This window comes from Fragaria vesca, linkage group LG4 (assembly GCF_000184155.1).
Source record: "Fragaria vesca subsp. vesca linkage group LG4, FraVesHawaii_1.0, whole genome shotgun sequence".
Classification (NCBI taxonomy): Eukaryota; Viridiplantae; Streptophyta; class Magnoliopsida; order Rosales; family Rosaceae; genus Fragaria; species Fragaria vesca.
Window position 1 is genome coordinate 22,046,558 of NC_020494.1, and position 19,291 is coordinate 22,065,848.

General features: G+C 40.8%; 3 protein-coding genes and 1 pseudogene across 3 annotated transcripts; all 4 read right to left on the reverse strand.

The window, feature by feature from the left end:
- Positions 1–891: 891 nt before the first annotated feature.
- On the reverse strand, positions 892–4,686 carry LOC101296091. The gene is made up of 7 exons (XM_004297625.1): positions 4,391–4,686; positions 4,064–4,200; positions 3,788–3,837; positions 3,125–3,699; positions 2,069–2,149; positions 1,647–1,709; positions 892–1,321 (listed from the first exon to the last, which is right to left on the reverse strand). Exons 1-7 carry the CDS (start codon positions 4,439–4,441, stop codon positions 1,250–1,252), a joined length of 1,029 nt encoding a protein of 342 aa, XP_004297673.1. The 5' UTR covers positions 4,442–4,686; the 3' UTR covers positions 892–1,249.
- A 4,402-nt stretch (positions 4,687–9,088) lies between these two features.
- On the reverse strand, positions 9,089–10,467 carry LOC101296371 (outer row dynein assembly protein 16 homolog). The gene has a single exon (XM_004297626.1). It carries the CDS (start codon positions 10,392–10,394, stop codon positions 9,099–9,101), a length of 1,296 nt encoding a protein of 431 aa, XP_004297674.1. The 5' UTR covers positions 10,395–10,467; the 3' UTR covers positions 9,089–9,098.
- A 1,155-nt stretch (positions 10,468–11,622) lies between these two features.
- On the reverse strand, positions 11,623–12,671 carry LOC101308963 (annotated as a pseudogene).
- A 4,825-nt stretch (positions 12,672–17,496) lies between these two features.
- Positions 17,497–18,916, reverse strand: LOC101297530 (metalloendoproteinase 1-like). Its single transcript, XM_004297630.1, has one exon. It carries the CDS (start codon positions 18,777–18,779, stop codon positions 17,658–17,660), a length of 1,122 nt encoding a protein of 373 aa, XP_004297678.1. The 5' UTR covers positions 18,780–18,916; the 3' UTR covers positions 17,497–17,657.
- Positions 18,917–19,291: the final 375 nt, after the last annotated feature.

The window sequence follows — 19,291 nt, forward strand, 5'->3', positions numbered from 1 at the left end:
GAGATTGGATAGTGGATAATTTGAAATCTCTATGTTAGGCTTCTATGTAGCTTTGATGTTAGTTTTGTCTTTCTGTGCGTGGTATGCAGCTGAATTTGAATCGATCCAAGGCCCTTTTGGAACGCAGAAGGATCTGTGTGGATAGCTATTACATGCACTAAACTCTAAACCCTCAACCATTAAAGCACTGTCAGCAAGTTTTGCCACCCCAATTCTTAATTGCTTCCACCAATTACTGGCACTGTTAGTGAAAACAACATGACTCAAGTTAACGAACCAAAGATTAGTCCAATTTGATGACCAGTCATTTCAAGGTGAAAGGGGTGGAAAAGTTCATAGTGGAATTGAAACAATAAAACACATGCCGTAAATACTCTAATTCATTTTCATATTACTTTCTTACTAGAGTTTTGTTTGAAGCCGAAAGGAAAGCACATCAGTTCTGTGTATGATTGATATAAGAAACTTCGTACTAAGCTGTTGCAGTCTGATCGATCAAAACAATTAGTGGATGAACTTTCTTAAGCATGTTTTTTAAATCTCCCTAATTCGCTCGTGGTGGCAAACAATGGAGCACTACACAGTTGACATTTACGTAAAAATGTTGTTCATCTGTAGGTTACTCATTTCTCAGAACCAGCCAAGAGATGCAGCAGATCATTCATACATGTGTATCACAATATATTTTACTTTTAATCCCAAAAGTCATAGCCAACAGTTTTTCATCCACAGACTTCACAATAAATTCTATAAAAGAACATAATAATCTGATTTCTTTTGTACAGTAGTACACTAGTACTTCTACTACATAAAACCCAGAGATTTTAATAAGCCCCCATTGTGACTGTAAGTGAGCACAGAAGAAAGACAGGAAACAACATTCATCCTCATGCTCAAGCTCTTCATCAGATCACATATAAATTATATGAACAGCAGTCTATAACAATTTCCAGTTTGAATAGAAAGAAAGAAAAAGGAATGAAATCCTACATCGCAAAATTTGTTGTTACCATCAATTAGTATAAACAAAAGCAGTTTTCCATACTTTAAATTATGGCAAATGATTAGTACATAAGCTGCATCATTTCATGTAAAAGACTTCCTAACATAGACCTTTCAGTCATAGGACACTAACTAATGCTCACAACATATCAGCCTTTAACTTGTATTTATGGCGAAAGTTGCTGGGAATGAGGCACGAGATCTCTCAATCATAGCAAAGTAACTGGTAATCGCAACAAATCGGCTCCTAACGTAAATTTGTGGCCAGTGGCCGCTTGGAATGAGGCAAGAGAGCAAGCAGGAGCTTTTTCCTAGGTCCCTGCAATAATATCACTCTTGTAAGAACTAGAACAACAATAGATGGAGCTCCACTCCATAAACCCTATATTACATTCATCACCACCAACTCATAGGTCATAAAATGCATGGTCACACAGGCAGACTTCTGATAAAGTGTGACGTCTACCAACTGTAATATCTCAATGCAATGCAGCAGTAAGACAAACAATTCAATAGATGTTTTATCAGAGAGAAACATAAGTACACTACAGAATTAATGCGACAAAGTCTCAGAAAACTCCACAGCTAATCCATATGTGACCAAAGTAACAGAAGAACAGAAAAGAAAAGAAGAATGTAAGTACCATAGGTATTCCCAGCTCTTTGAGGTCATTTTCTCCCATCTGCTTCAATGCAGTCATATCAATCTGCAGATGACATAGATGTTACCAATAAGCTAAATGAAAATTTTTCATAAACTTATTGTCTCCTTCACTCACTATTAGTGTTACCTAATAAAACTCCAATATTTAACCATCTAGGTGAGTGATGATTTCAGATATTATTCAAGAAACACACGCTGCTTCGTTTGGGAAATATTGTTTATTTCCTATGTTGGACCCTACAACTACCAGACGAGCTTTAAGATAGTCATAAGACCACTCCACTACCAAGTAGTGAGGTAATGAACACATGAGAGATTGATATAATACAAGATATAATGAAATAGAAACCAAAATCTAAAACATCCTCAAAACATACTAGAAACAGAGAGCAAGAAACATACTTCCTCAGCCTTGAATATAATGGCATATTTTCCCAATCCGAGATGTTGCAGCAAGCCATCTACTGTCTGCTGTTCATCACCCTACAAACAACACCCAGAAAAGGTAAAAACTCAACGAAAATAATAAGACTGAGGTAGGAAACAAAGATTATAGAGGTGAACAAAAGAGTAGCTACAGGCACATGGTGACATAAGCAGATTACTAGCACATGAATTGCGTAATAGGACCATAACCAAAAGGTGAAACAGTTCAAGTTTAACATATTCTAGCACAGCATAATTATCAGTTAAAGAGATGACACTACGTCATATATGAGCAACCTTTAAGTAATAGTAATTATAGTGCAAAAGAAGCTCAGGACAGAATTAAAGCAAGGTAATTTGTTCCCATCAATCTCCAAGGACAAAGGCAAAAAAATTTCATAGACAAAAACCATCAAGCATAAGCCTAGAAAAAAAAAAATGTTCACTCATTAAAAATTTGACCTTCAATGCCTGTGTGCATGTTTTGGATCAGTCCTCCAGAAACCAGCGTATCCAACTTGTATTTTGATGGTTCTGCAGAGCCTACCAAAAACTATGGCTTCTGGGACTCACCCTCTAAGATCAGATGCAACAATACTATTTACTTTTTACTAAAGTGATCATCAGCCTGTTGAAAGCCATCTATTTCAGAAAACTGGCCATGCAATTGCCATTTACAGAACGTCAAAGATGGCCTGCTGTCCTAAGTCATTTCTTTACCAACTTGACAGGGCAAGCTTGCAACATGAATGATAGGGATGCTTCTAATTGTAGGAAAGAAGTTTGACATGCAGAATGCACACAGAACTTAATATTCAATCCTAGTATCCTACTTCAATTCTAGATAATGCCTACTTAGCTAGTAAGATCAATATTTTGAAATGTATATTTGAACCGTAAACATAACCAAAAACATAAATAAGATTAAAGAATCTATTCAACTCAGTTACCACAACATCAATACTCAATGGGCTAAGCTAGAGTGGAGCAACAAAACATAAGAGCAAACAGCAAAAGTTAAAAGACATTTACCACGTATGGAGGTTTCTGTACAGTGCTACTCAGCGGAGGAACTTGGTTCATATGGGGCGGGACGGGTGCCATATGCTTTGCAGGTCCAGGAGGCAATGCAGTATTAGACATGAAAGGTGCAGTAGTCGCAGGCCTTGTAGCATCTAAAACATCTTTTTTCATATATGGAACAGATCTGACATCATCATATGTCCTATTTAATGGCCTTCTCTGCAAGTCTTCTACATTCCTCTGAGGGGAGAGACCCCTATAAGTGACTTGAACTCTCTCTGGGGATCTTCGTCGTAAATGGTCCAGTGTCCAAGGAGAATAAGAATTTCTCAACGAGTCCATATGAGGCAAATCATCGGCACTTCTCGTAGAAGAAACTCGACTAAAGAAACCACTCTCTTGAGGTTCAGGCAGGCGCTGCTGTGCCCGTGATTCAACACTAGGAACAGGACGCTGAACTGCCTTTGTCAGCTTCTCACGAAGATCTCCATGCCTCTGATCATCATCATCATCACTCAAAGCTCGTCTAAATGCATTTTTTTGCATGAGTTTAAACCGGAGGTCATCTTTACCAATGCGCGCATCTTGTGGATTTAAAGGCAGAGGTTAGAACTTAGAAATTTAATACAGTAAGGTAGTGACAATGCAATTGCTCCACAGTAAGCTTATTACCATCAAAACCATTGGAGTTCATACTTGACATACCACCATGTCCACGCTGCCTGCAGAAAAGGTAATATAAGATCATTAGTATGATTTGTGCGAGAAGTTCATGCACATAGGAAGTAAACTGTTTAACTCTTTGTCAGCAAACTATAACACTCACACATAGCATAAACACATAACTTAATCGAATCAACACTACAATCTCCTACGGCACACACATTACAACATTCAAAGCTACAGTAGCTATCCACACACCAAAAACATAAGTAAACAAGAACACACCGTTTGTTGCTGCTGCGTGAACTCCCATTCGACACAGAGCTATCTGCATTACTCCCTAACCTATCTCTAACCGACCGCTTCGCCCCGGCTGTGGGAAGAGACTCAGCACCTGAACCCGTAACAGACCTCTTTACAACCTGTCACATAATCAACACAAGTTAATCACTTTCACCTCCACCAAAACCATCAAACTGATCAAAGCCTAAACCTTGTTCAGTAACAACAAGTAAAATGTGAAAAAACTCAAACTGGGTTTCAAATTTACCAAACAAAGTAACAATTTTTAGCAGCAGAATCATATAATCGATGAGATGGGTGTGTACATACCTGGCCGCGCCCAAGAGTGATGGTGACGTTTCCCCTGGAAGACCCTGACATGTTCGAAATCGGAAACCCTAGTTTTTTTTTTTCAATCGGAAAAATTAGGGCTTTCAGTGAGGGAAGGAAAACCAGGCATCACCGGAGGAGGAACCCTAATCTCATTGGCGATTCCGGCCAAAAGCGAAGCTCGTAGGGTGAGAAGAAGAAAGAGGGGAAAATAAAAAAGGGAGCTTTTTTTTTTTGGAGTTGTAATGAAATGGAAGTGTTTATTTTGATCGGCCGATTTCAGACGTCCGATTACTGGAGAGAGTCTGAAGCCTTTTGACCTCTTTTTGGTTTTATTGGTGGATATAACTTTTTGACCCTGTTTAAAACGAAAGGTCAAAAAGACAATTTGTGATGTGAGGCCCGATCAGAAAGCACAGGTAAGGCCAGGCCCAACCAATGAAAATGTAAATATTATCAATTTTACAGTCGTAATTAAATACACGACACATGCGTAGATTCATGACATCATGTGGATCATTAAGATCTATGAATCTAATATATATGTATAATGGTCTCAACATATGTGTAAATTTTGTGATTCAGGTCACAAGTAATGTTCGAATAATCGATAGCGGTGGACAAGATTGAAGAATGTATAAGACGTGCGTTGGAAATTTGAAATATCAATGTGTATTGTAGATAAGTTAGTTTTGAGAGTATTCGGACTATCTATCTCATAAATGATTAAACGTAATTACAGTCAATTTTGCTTAGATCTAAATTATGTGAGTAACGGAATATGACTTAACTTGGCTCATTTTGTAATATGGAGTATGGTTATGGGGTGCAATTTGGATGAATTATCTTTTTTGTTTGAGTAAGCCATTCTAAGTGTGACATGACATAACTTGATCAGCAGATGTGAAATTGTGTCCAAAATGATAACGTTGGTCGGGTTGAAGCAGGGAGATTTGTAATTTTGTATACCTGCATGTACGAAATATTGTCAGAACAAACACACGCAGTTCGTGAACATGTCCTCAGTCAGACAATGATAGAGGCTATGGAATATGGATCGAGTTTGATCATTGCACTAATTGACTACCGGTCAATACCAGCTGCTGTTTCATTTCTTAATTATGTGCCCGGATTGAGCTAGTTATAGGCTTTTAATCTTGGACAGGCCTGGAGAAAGCAGAAGAAAGTAAAGAGAAAACTGGGTACGAATTGAAGACCAAAACAACACCAAGTGACCAAACCCTAATGAAAACTGGGTATGAATCACCGTGACCAGACCGGCCAGAGTGCATGATCGATAGATATCTGCTCGCAGATGTTCTAGCTCATATTCACCGGGTGTGTCATACTCCAAGTACTTATAATGGAGTTTCCCACAGGCTTGCTGCTTGCATGCATGTATAGCTTATGAAGCCAGAAATAGCTAGCTCCTTCTTCCCAACCTGATTAAGGTTCTTCAACATAATCTTTTCTTGAGTAAAATAAAAAATAAAAAAATCTGGGAATTAATCCAGATAGTTTTACCTTCAGTAGGGATGGAACATATATATTTATGCGCCGGCCACTGCTATACTCATATTTGTACAGATCGAGACTTGTATTTACCAATACACACACATATATGACAGAGATCGACGATGGATACTTCATACTGATCCCGAAAGAGAGAGAAAGCTAGATCTGGATCTCTACATAACTGGAAGCACATATATGTCTACATATATTCAATCAACAAAGAAATAAACCCAAACATGCATATCTAGAACGCTGAAAAGTCTTGCAGATTAATTATACATATAATAACTAATTATGATAAGATGCCAGCAAATTTTCTAAAGCAGTTCATCATGCATATCCATGGACGAAAGCTCTCAAACTTGCCTAGTAGATTTGCTTGATCTATCAGATCTAGCAAACAATCGGACCACGATGCTTCAATTCCCCAAGAGATCGAACAGAACAAAGAAACAAGCACCAAAGCTAGCTAGCCTTCATTTATCAGAACATACAGATCACTGAATAACGAAAGGCAGGTTGGCAGCTAGGGTTTCTTCTTCTCCAGGAAACCCATCTTGATTACTCTAACCTTTCTCGATATCTCTTCTTTCGCTTTCTTCTTGTTTTGATGATCTTCGAGAGTAGCAGCGATTTTGGTGCAGTACATGGTGGGTGATAAAAGCAGAAGGAGGAAGAGGAGGAGTAGTGGTGGTGATGAGGAGAGTGAGAGGATAATGATGAGGTGAAGAGGAGAGAATTAGACGACATGATGATGAAGGTGCAGCTGCGTTTTGTGTTTTTTGCGTTGAAGAAAGTGAAACTAAAATTCGCAATAGGTGCTAAAATTTGATGGCTACGGTCGAATTTTACTTGGAGCTAGGTACCACATGGAGATCTATAATTATCATGATAAAGCTGCCATCATCATATTGTCTTTCTCTCTTTTATCTCTCTCTCTCTCTCTTCCCAGAAAGTCCTAAACTCCAAATTAACCTAACCTGCCGAAGTCAATTTCTTTTTCTTCTCCAGGAAACAAAGAAGGAAAATGCATGTATAAATTATCCTTTAATTACGTACGATTAAGTGGCTTTTTCAATTCAGAAATTAAATAATTTCTTTCTTCTCGAAGAAGTACCTTGAAATTGAAACCGAGGCAATCAAGTTTGCACAAATTATTCCACAGACTCTAAATTCATCGTTCTAAACTCAGGAACTTAGGAACTTATTTCTGAGTTAAAAAAAAAAAAAAAACTCAGGAACTTATTTTTTTTGGATAATCAAGCTCCAGATCATATAATGGATGCTCTGATTTGACTGTAACCATTTACCCCATAGCTAACAGCAGCCCCTTTGAATTCAAAAAACGTTCTGATATTAAACTCGAGAACTTTTTTTTAGGGGAATGAGGTTAGTAAGGAAAAATAGGAGAGGCCAATTACAAATTAATTGATCAAATCCTTGCATGTACCTAGAATATAATCAATCAGATAATGTGTTAGGGGGCCAAGCCAATGATGACATGTTGATGAAGGTTGCAGAACACTTAAAACTGCAAAATGATGATGCTTAGGAACTTAATTAGGAAGATAAGTTACTCTGTCTTATCAAGGAGGCAAAGCATGGTTAATTATGATGTCCGAAGAAATTGATGCACGCAATGACAAATTAACTCTGTCTTGTAATTCATATTGTATATTCTTTGTCGAGCAGATCAAAGCTCACAGTGATGAGTTTCACCGTTTTGAGCTTTATACATATCAAACTAAACTATATATGTTTGACCCTGAGATAAAATGCTGGATTAAGGTCTCCACTTTTACATGAACTTTATATAATCTTTTCCACTTTCGCTCGGCTTTCACTATCTTCCTGATTCAAAAGGCAGATAACTGATTTCACCGCCGAGCTAGCTAGCTCGTAGTGCTTCTGATCAGCAAAAAGCAAAGACCCACTTCAGTAAACCAGCAGTAACTTTTCATCTTAATCAGTCAATTCAGGTAGCCCCGGGCGGTAACTTTGCTCATTTTAAAATGGTTATATCGAAGGTAGAAGAGGGTGATCATCATGTCAAGTCATTTACTTTGGCCTGGTAATGATTATGATTCCATTTTCTGGGGCAACCCGAAAAGACTTCATCTTTGGAATCAAATGTATCTCTTTTCATGAATTCGGAGGAGCCACAGAGTACATCAGTACAAAGTACAAACTACAAACAGACCCACATTTTGGTTCACACACCAATTTAGTCCAACACAGTTCTTGCCTTGTTTATTTACCCTTAGCCTGCAAACAGTCATTCGTGTTAAACAATGATTTCATGCCCTTTTCGCTTCTCATGTAATTTTTCTTGATGGTTATTGAGGTGGGTCTCAAAGTCTCATTTTCGGACAAACAGATGAATTTGGGGTACAGTAAAAATGTTGGGTTAAAGGTTAGAAAGTAAGTTGATGGGTCTCTGTAGTTTGGTGTTCTGTGTGGTGTGTGAGAGAGAGATAGCTGATCGAAGCCCTAACGTAAAGTAAAGAAGATAGAATGTCAAAGCAGTCGTTAAATTACTTTATTTTGTCCGCTTTCTGGAAACTCGGAAAGATGAATGATTATCTAAGCCCAACCCACCCACAGTCTTGGCCCAAGCAAGGTCGGGCCAGATCCGACTCGATCCAATATCCCCATTGTCGAATCCATCATATACGGGCAATGAACTTCAAAAATACACTCATAAATATCAATTTTCCAGCTGAAAGACAGGTTTGCTTCACCAAGACAGGTTTGGTTTCCGCCGTTGATCGCCGTATAGGCTATAGCACATAGCCGTCCCCGACCGCTCTACTAGGGTTTTCTTTAGTTCGTACTTTCGTTGTTATTCTTGTGTTGTTGGTATGCAAATAGTGGAAATCATGTGAGAAACAACAGTACTTAATTGTGTCAAGGTTTAAGACTATTTTCATGTACATGGGATTTTTCTACTATACATATGTGTATGACATATATCACGTCGTGAGCCGTCCGATCATCTTAAATTTTGAATTACTAAACGATCAGACAGTTCACGACTTGATATATATCATACACACGGCTTGATATATATCATACACATGTGTATAGCAGTCAAACCCACATGCATGCATCATCATATGTCTACAAATTGCGGATCAACATAAGTATCTAACACCTTGTCGGAAAAAAAACAGAAGTATCTTACTAAAATTATTTAACTCGAATTAACCAAATAAGGGACCTGTATCTGCCACACCTTCGTGTCACAGTCCAAACTACCACTATAAACAACAAAAGAATCAACACAACCACTTTTATCATCACCGTCAAAACCCACCGCCGCCGTTAAACACTTCACCGGTCGCCTATGACCTTCCAACACTCCCAAACACGAGTAACTCCGATCATCACCAACCCCTCTCCTCCAAATCCTAACACTACAATCCGCCGAACCGCTGCACACCAAATCCCCCACCACCGCCAAACACAATATTGCTTTAGTATGACCTCTAAGCGCCCCGATCACAACCATCCCACCACCACCACTCTCTCTTTCCCAGACCAGAACCGACCGATCACACGCGCCGGAGTACAACACTCCCCCGTCGGAGCTAAAAACCAAGGCGTTCACCGCCGACTTGTGCTTCTCTAGTGTCTCAACAAGTGTGTGATACTTCTCTCCGGTGAGCTTCTTCCACACCTTGATCTTCTTATCCGCCGAGCCGGTGTATACAAATCCGTCATTGCTCACCACTATTGCGTTTATGGCATCTTCATGCGCATTGCTCACAGACTCCAAGCACTTGAAGTCGGAGGTTCGCCAGATTTTGAACGTGCGGTCCCATGAAGCGGAGTAGACAAGAGACTCGTCCTTCGATACAGCCAGAGCTGATATTGCGTCCACATGATGCACCCACGTTAACTTCTTGTGCCGCCGGACTTCGACGTAGCTTTTGGGGGAGAACAGTCGTGGGAGACGGTCTTTCAGTGTCGGCAGGGTCGCCATGCATTTGCATTTGGATTTGTGGTCATTTGGGTTGGCTGTATCGAATTTCCAAACTCGTATTTTGTGGTCTTGGTGAGCGCTGAAGATTTTGTCGCCCACAATCACTAGAGACTTGACTGTGGAGTTGGTTGTGGCTAGCAGCTTGGAAGTGTTTGAGGAGATGTCTCTGCAGCTCCATGATCGTATCTCGCCGTCGGATGAGCCGGTGTAGAGGAACTCTCCGGAGATGAATAGGGAACAGACAGAGGAGGAGTCGGATTTCAGGATTGCTATGCAGTTGAGTTGGGTTGTTGGGGTTTGTTGTAGTACATGTTGTGATAGTGACGGGACAGATGCAAGGCTTAGTTGGGAAGATATTGAGGAGGTTGAAGGAAGAGAGGCAAGGCTTGGCTGGGAAGATATTGAGGAGGAGGATGAAGGATCGGAGTGGAGGTGGTAACTAGAGTTGGACTCGGAATCTGTACTGTGTAAGCGGCAGGGCAAAGGACATGGAACAAGTCCCATTAAGATAATGTCTATGGAAATGCAAAGCAGTACAATAAGTACAATTATATAATCAAAGAGAGCGACTATATATATATATGGGCGGAGGATGAGAAAGTGAGAAACCGTGTGTGCCTAGAAATGAAGACTTGAGGTTGAGGAAAGAGGCTAGGTGACTCGAACATTCTGTCTTTTCATTATTTGTATGCCAAGAGAAAGCCAGATTGTTCCATCAAAGCGGCTAGTGGAGTGACAAGTTGGTGAAGTCCCTCAGCCTTTTCCCAATGGCTTTTGCGTTGGCTTAAAGATGCTGGTGTCGATTGCGGGGCCAAAGTTCTGGGTAAGATAAGATTTCATACAGCTTCCTAGCTACTTGCATCTTCATGATCATGGTGCTGATACAGCTGGGGGCCTGGAGCTGGTAGAAAAATTGATATTTATGGATGTAACTAGCTGAATAAGTTGAGACATTTACCTGATGTATCCTAATGTGAAATTGACCCATTGATTCTAATTCACCCACTCTTAACTTTTACAGGGAAGGGGGTTTTGAAATTTAGTTAAAAGTTTTAGGTGGAATGTGTCAAGTATTTGGAATGTAGCTAGCTAGTTATTCTTTGACTTGTTTAAAGGGTTGGATAATTTGGTCTGCATGGGTCCAATGAAGCAAGGGATTTGACAAACATTCTGAGAATATTGTTTATCAGAGTAACATCACTGTCATTGTCACTGACATTTTAGCAAGGGCTTCCTTCTACAGTTTTATTAACTTTTCCGTATTAGAGGTCTTAACTTCGTTTATTCATACATGATTGTCTTTTGCAAACAAAAAGAAACTGCACGCCATATTTAGGAAGAATAATCAATCTTTTGTAAGTGTTATTTAGTTTCGGTATGAACATCTTTACATGGATGGCAGCCGGTTTGTTTCTCTTATAACTCTGAAATTTGTTTAACTACTTTCACACTGAAACTAAACAGATAAACATATGAATTGGATAACAGAGAGAACACAGGATTATCCATTGTATTGCTAATCATATTACATCAGACACAAGCTAGGTGTTATAACTTATAACGTAACTATATATTAAACATAAGGATTTGCAAAGAACTGATCTTAGGAAGAAAGGCTAGTATACTGAATCTACTAAAAGATTTGGACTTGATTTGCAAGGCAGGAAGTTTGTTCATCATGATCGAGATGTCCTAATAGTATCAAAATTTCCTAGTTGTTGTGGGATTTCAATTAAAACAACAGAAGCACTAATCCAACGGCAAGAACCACTTCGATTACCCACCGCGATTCCCTTGCCTGAGTGGACGGCGTAGACGACGTAGTGGTGCCGTCGTAACTGCGGTTGACGCCATAGAGCGACTGAATCCCCTCAACGTCGTCGTTTGCAAGATCAACTTTCTTCGTGTTCGGCCTGTAATGAGGGTACATGACCGACTCCTCAAGTGATGAGTGCCCCAACCCTAACACGTGACCTATCTCGTGAATCGCTGTCGTTTCCAGGTCGACGGCTAAGCTCATCGTCGACGTGGTCATGTCACTTCCGATCACCCAGTACTGTGCAACAACCCGCTCGGGGGAGGGTCCGAGTGAGACACAATCCCTCCAACGCCGTCGAACGCCTGATCGTCGTCGCCGTCGTAGAATCCGATCTTGATGTCCGCCGAGTAGTACGACGTTGCCTCGGTGAAGTTCATGGGAATCACAGTCGACCACTTCCGGAAGGCGCTAACGAACACTGCCTTGACCTGGTCGGAAAGCTCGTTTTCCGGCAAGAACGCGAACGTCAAGTCACGCTTCGGCCAGACCGAGGGGAGGAAAGAGTAGTGACCGACCGTGTGGAGCTCGGAGCCGTTAAACGGCTTGCCGGAGTTCATTGTGGTCCTGCCGTATACTATGTCCGGGTTGCCACAGCGAGGACGCGCTAGGAGGTTGATGGTCTGGTCGTCAAGCTCGCCGGTGACGTTGAGGTTGAAGTTGTTCTGGTAGGTTTTGACAGCCGACTCGAGCTCATCGTCAAAATCGTCTGTGAAGTTTGTTGGAAGGTTGGAAATGTAGCCGAAGTTGTTGAAGTACTTCTAGAGCTTGGCCAAGCCGTCGACCTTCTCGCCGGGGCGGCAGTTCCTGAAATTTCGGAAGGCGTCGAAAACGGTGACATTGGGGAGGAGCGACGGTGGATTATTGGTTATGTTGGGGAAGAAGCGAGTCATGCGAGCGGAGGAGCAATGTGGAAGTGTGAGCAGGCAAATGGCGATAGTGAAGAGGTGAAAGACAAACTTCATGGTTGAATTTTGGCGGGTTCCTATGTTTTGGTAACGAGTTGTACGTGTATTTTACTGACGAATAGGAGCCTTTATATATAGAAGAATACTTAGAATCCATAGCAAATATGGAAACATAATCCTACTTACAATCTGCTAAGGAAATATAGGTGATAATGGATTGTGTATTTCATTGATGTTGTCTCATATGCTCGACATCAAGTTTCAGTATGATTGAATATCCTTATAATTTGGTGGCTGCACTATAAAAAAGAATTCAGTTAACCACTTTAAATTGCCACGGCATAGATTTGTCGTGGCCATTTGGTCTAAATTTTGCGACGGAGCTACGACGGTAAAGTAACAGTCACTAAATTAAAACCAATTTGTGACGGCAATTTCCTGTCGTGACAAAAAAAAAAAAAAGATTTTACGTACTGCGATATAGAGTTGTGGCAAAAAATTAATAAACTTTGCGACCGCATGGGAGCCATGGATTTAGCTTAATCGTAACCGTTAGATCTCATTCTCCCCTCGTATGGACCATTGCTCTCAAGTATAAAAGGTAAAAACCCTATTCCAATGTTCAGTCGGTTCCCTTTTCCATCTCCTTCAGCCGTGAACGAGAATGAATGAAACTAGAATCGAAACCCTAGCACGCTGCCGCCGAGTTTCCTCCACCGTCCGGCGACATCTCGAGCTCGCTCCACAGTCCACACTATTCGCGCCCTCTCTCCTTCCTCAACCATAACCCAACTTTGGTTCAGGCGTTCGGGGTCCTCTCCAGTTCGAATCGAATAACGACGGTTCGTCGGACTGTTCTCGACACCGGTGAGTTCTCCGGCACTCCGATTGGGCAAATCTCCCAAAACCCCTTCTAGTTGTGATTCTTGACAAGTTGTTAATTGATCTCCTTCACCATATTTGGTGTGGTCAGAATCTCAACAGCTCCATTACAGTGAGGGTGAGCAAGTCTAAATTTAACAAAAGAAAGGTAGAGAAAGATGTCGAGGAAGAGGTTTTGGTTGTTCATGGAATTGCTGTGAGAATTGATGAGTATGTCAAATTTGATGTGTATATAAATGTAGTCAATGAGAGCTAAATGGGACCGGGTTTCAAGGAATTTGCCGGAACCTTTGTCCACATACGTCATGGAAAGATGGATGGTGACCAAAAGACCAATATGAAGTTTGGTATTTCAGAATTGCTTGAAGATTTGGAGGCAGATAGAGATGAGAGCATTTTGGTCACATTGCTACCGAGGAATAAATCATGCACTAACACAACAATTGATGGGATTCGGATTGAATACATGAGATGATTGGTTCAAAATATGACATAAGTTTTGACCTTGCACAAGTTAATATATTCATTTGGCATTTGTGTGATGAAGACAAACAATTTTTTTTTTCAGGCACTTGTTCGTTTATTCTTATAAATTTGTGAAGGTTGGTATCACGGTATCTATGTATTAATACAATATGAATAATGTTTGATAATAATCTTGATTAACAAAAATAAAAATACTTCTGGCCGCGGTAACATAGTAGAAGTTTTCCGAATATAGTAGTTACCGCACAAAGAAAGTCATCTTAACTAGTTATACGCATTTATGGAGATTCGAGATTTGAGTTCAAATTAAAGCCTTGAAAGAAGTAGCTACTCTTACTCCCAGTCACGCTCGTCATTGTCCACCACACCACTTCCGTCCGCAATCTGCGGGATCACATTTTCTTTGCTACCATGAGTGCCGACCCTTTTCTCAAACTTTATACAAGAACAATATATCCGGTTTGTTATTGCTCATAAATATGAACCTCAATACATAGTAGTAACTTTGAGCTGATTTAGTTAAAAAAATATAGAGGAAAGACATGGAAGAATTTAATATGGATGTAGCATGAGGAAATTAAAGAGAAAAAAAAATTAAAGTTTCAAATAGTCCTTTTACGTATTTTATTTGGGTGGTGGTATAAACATAAGGTCCATATGGATGCAGAAAATGGGCTTGGCCCAATGGGTGGGGTTCTGTATGTTTTGGCTATAAATACTAGTATCCAGTTGAAACCCTATACCCCTTACACGCTCGCCTGCTAATTCTTCTCCGCCGACACAATAACCCAGTTCCTGGCTTCCAGCTCCATCACCCTAATCTCTCTATTTGTTTTCATAGTTCTATGTTTGTTGTGTCTGTGTCTGTTTGTTTTCTTCTATGTATCTGTTAGTTCTATGCCTAAAGGTGCGATGATGATGAGAATTATAATCTCGTTAATCTGATTTTAACATGAGGAGAAACCTTCTCATCCATTCATACTCATTCTGAGCACCGTCTCTTGTATGTATATGTGTTTCATTTTCTCTCTTTTGTGTGATTGATTTTCTGTGTTTATTGAGTTTCTGCCGTTTGCAAACAATGATGTGCTCTTTCAAAACAATACCTTCAACAAATGAAGCGCTGGCTGACTAGTTACCGGAAACGCTGCACCTACCGGCGTTCCGCGTTCCAGCGTTCGCGATCAGGATCGCCACTTTGAGCGATCTCGATTATTGGCAAGGAGGTCATGGAAAATCAAGATCCGTCGGATTCCGTCCTAACCCCCGGCAAATCGAAATCTTTGAAACCCAATGAATGGCACAATCGGAGTGGAGAGCTATGCAAACAATCCTGGACTTTGCACGTACAAACTACAAAGCAAAAATTAAATTATACAAGTTTTAGAGTAGCTGAGCAATGGTGTCTGGAAAGAGAAAACCAACACATCAAGATCAGTTGTGGAAGAAAATTGTGAAGATGATGTCGGTGGGCACGAAGTTAATAATTCTTTTGAAGAAACACATACAAGTAACACAGTGCAATCATCGAGTAGAAACAGCCACGAACAAGCTCAAGGATCTCATGAAGTTCCGATGAATTCTGATGCAAAGCCATTACTAAATGAGGTTGTTATCGTAGGCGAAGCACAAGGAAAAAATCCGGGTGGAACAAAGACATGGTCTTGCAATCATTGTAAATGTGAGTTTAAGAGTTCATATACTCGAATCCACTTCCACTTTTTTGGTGGTATTCCTGGAAAAAAAAAATCAGAGATTCGTCGATGTCAATCATTGATGAATAATCGGGAGGGGTACAAGAGGGTTCGCACTTCGCATAATGGTTATGGAAGCTGAAAAAAAAAGGAGTTTCTTCATCTTTGAAAAGCTCAACAATCTTGAAGCAACAGCCGCAAAAATCCACTACGAGTGCTATCGGTGACATGGTCAAAATTATGGAGAAAAAAGATGTTGATATGAAGGTGATGAGAGGATTATGTGCTAATGGAATTCCATTCAATGTGTTAAGAAATCCCCAGTCTCATGAGATGATTTCAGCTATAAGTAATGGACGACCCAAGGGTTACAAGGCTCCATCTTATGAAAAAGTAAGGACTACTTTGCTTGATGAGTGTAAACGAAGTTTGGAAAGCGAATTAGCTCCTGTGAAAGATACATGGTTTCGATTGTATCAGATGGATGGTCTAACGTGAAGCATGAACCACTTATCAACATTATTGCTGCAAACAGTAAAGGAGCTATGTTTTTGTATGCTCACGATTTTTCTGGGATTCCAAAAACCGGTGAGGTGATTGCTGACTTTCTCCTTGCCGCAATTGAAGAGGTGGGATCGTCTAATGTCCTACAGATAGTCACTGATAACGCAGCAAACTGTGAATGTAGTGCTGGGAGAGCGATTGAACAGGTACATAAACACATATTTTGGCCACCTTGCGTAGTGCATACATTAAATCTTATTTTTAAAGATTTAGCAAAGGAATTTGAGTGGTTCGAAGATATTTACAATATTGGAAAAGCTATTGTTAAGTTCTTCTTGAACCACTCACATGCCTTGGCCATGTTTAGAACTCAATCAAAGTTGGAGTTATTGAAAGTTGCAAAAACTAGATTTGCATCGCATTATATCTTGTTGAAGCGACTTATTGAGTGCAAAGAAGCACTAGCAAGTACGGTAATTCTTCAAAAATGGAAAGAGTGGGTGAAGAGGCGCTGAAGGCACTACCTCTTCTGCTGATTACCAAACATTTAAAGAACTGGAAGCAGTCTACACAAAAGTTTGATGGTTCCAATTAGACCAGACTGAATCATATATAATTCAAAGAATAGATTATGTTAAGCAAATGGGTGAGAAACGTACAGATCGACTTTCATCAGCTTGACGAATCACTTAGAAGTTAGAACCAATAAGGCTATCGAAGGCATAACCAAACAACCACTTCAGCTCAGTACTGTATTGGGAAGCTTCATTTCATCAAGCACCCTTGAGGTTTCCTAGCTCTGTGACTTGCACAAGGGTCTAGACCAGATTCTGCATAAAGATAAGTAATTTGAGGACAGTAGACATCAGTTCCCAAACTTAAAAAGACGAATTTTATAACATTTAGCAGCTCACAATCTCTACAACTAACGCCTGTAGTCTATCTTAGATGTTGTAATTTCTAACAAAAACACAAATTCACCATCGAGCTTCACCATCGATCCCGTTGTAAGAGTGCTCTGCTCTAACTTGGCAAACAAGATAGTAAATGATAATAGTAAAGTCCAAACCAGATGTTAACTCGGCAGAATATGAAGAAGAGAGATTGTAAAACCAAACCTGAAGGCTAACGCCCATATTGAAAGCAACATCATGTCCACCTTATAATTAAGTTAATTCAAGACCATTTCTCGATATATTAAGTTCTTCATAACCTCCAGACTAGGTCTTTTTCTTAATATTTGCATTGTATAGTATACTGTGTCGTCTTGTAAATAACAAATTAAACCTTCTTCTACCAGAAATAACAACCTCAAAATCTTGAAGAAACCAGATATTTCTGAAGGTGTACGTCCGTGTGTATATATACAGAAATGTCAAATGTATTACAATCTAAAATCCAAAACAATAACAAATATCAATGATTAATGTCTGACTAATATACCCCATACTCCAATATATCCAAACCAATAAAAGAATCAAAACGACAGCAGCACTAATCCAACGGCCACAAGCCCTCCTCCGACGCCCCACCGTGAAGCCCTGCGGTCCCTACCTGCCGACGTTTCCCTTGCCTGAGTGGACGGCGTAGACGACGTAGTGGTGCCGTCGTAACTGGGGTTGACGCCGTAGAGCGACTGAATCCCCTCAACGTCGTCGTTTGCAAGATCAACTTTCTTTGTCTTCGACGTGATGGTAGGGTACATGATCGACTCCTCTACCGACGAGTGCCCCAACCCTAATAAGTGCCCTATCTCATGAACCGCTACTGACTCCAAGTCGATGGCTGACGTCACCGTCGACGTGCTGATGTCACCTCCGATGACCCAGTTCTCGTCGCCGTCGAGGTGGAACAACCCGCTCGGGGGTGAGAACGCGTGCGCCAGAGTCCCCAGAACGCCGTCGAAGGCCTCGCCATCGCCGTGGTCGCCGACGTAGAAGCCGATCTTAATGTCGGCCGAGTAGTACGAAGTCGTCTCGGTGAAGGTCATAGGAATGACCGTCGACCATTTTTGAAAGGCGCCGACGAACACGGATTTTGCCTCGTCTGAAAGCTCGTTGTCCGGCAAGAACGCGAACGTCAAGTCACGCCGGCCTGTTGGCCAGACCGGAGTTCCAGGGAAGAAAGAGTAGTGACCGACCGTGTGGAGCTTGGAGTTGTTAAACGTCACCGGCTTGCCGGAGTGCATTGTGGTCGTGCCGTTGACGATGTCGGGGTTGCCGCAGCGGGGACGCACGAGGTGGTTGATGGTCTGGTCATCGAGCTCGCCGGTGACGTTGAGGTTGAAGTTCTTCTGGTAGGTCTTGAGAGCCGACTGAAGCTCATCGTCAAATTCGTCTGTGCAGTTGGTAGGGAGGTTGGGAATGTAGCCGAAGTAGTTGAAGTACTTCTTTAGCTTGGCCAAACCGTCGACTTTCTCACCCGGGCGGCAGTTACCGAACTTCTGAAAGGCGTCCCAAGCGGTGGTGGGTGTGGTATTGACGGTGACGTTAGGGAGGAGCCACGGTGGTATGTTGGTTATGTTAGGGAAGAAGCGAGCGGAGGCGTGTGAAAGTGTGAGGCAGATGGCGATGGTGAAGAGGTGAAAGGAGAACTTCATGGTTGAATTTTGGCGGGTTCTTTTGCTTGGTATGGAGATTTAGAAAGTGAGATTTTAAGGAGGTGTCGGGATTCGGAAAAGATGAGATGAAGAGGTGTAAGGAAGGTGTTGGAGGAGATTAGGAAAGTAATGCAGGTAGGAAAGTCAGGAGCCGGCATGGAGTTTGATTTAGTCGCCATGGAAGTCCATGTCAATGCCATTATTGAATTGATAATGCGTGCTGAACTTTGTTTTTCTTTCTACATCGGATGGAAGTTTCTTTCTACTTTTCTACACTTTCTAGATTATATTTTTAGAGCAAGATGAAATTTACAGTTCAATTACATTAGCAAACAATTTTAGTCTTCGCTTAATGCATCTGGTTATAATATGTTATTGAATTGTTACACACAGATTTGTAGGTATGACTGCTTCACCATTATAGTTTTTTTTTTTTTTTGTTATAGGGCTTCACCATTATAGTTGATGTCATGATGGAGTTGATATATTTGCAGGTTGTTTTGTTTTGTCAA

Coding starts and splice junctions, on each gene's coding strand:
- LOC101296371 (XM_004297626.1), bottom strand. CDS start 10,394: ATGGGACTTGTTCCATGTCCTTTGCCCTGCCGCTTACACAGTACAGAT.
- LOC101296091 (XM_004297625.1), bottom strand. CDS start 4,441: ATGTCAGGGTCTTCCAGGGGAAACGTCACCATCACTCTTGGGCGCGGC. Junction 4,201..4,390: donor TCACTCTTGGGCGCGGCCAG/GTATGTACACAC, acceptor ATTATGTGACAG/GTTGTAAAGAGGTCTGTTAC. Junction 2,150..3,124: donor TACAGAAACCTCCATACGTG/GTAAATGTCTTT, acceptor TGTTGTTTGTAG/GGTGATGAACAGCAGACAGT.
- LOC101297530 (XM_004297630.1), bottom strand. CDS start 18,779: ATGAAGTTCTCCTTTCACCTCTTCACCATCGCCATCTGCCTCACACTT.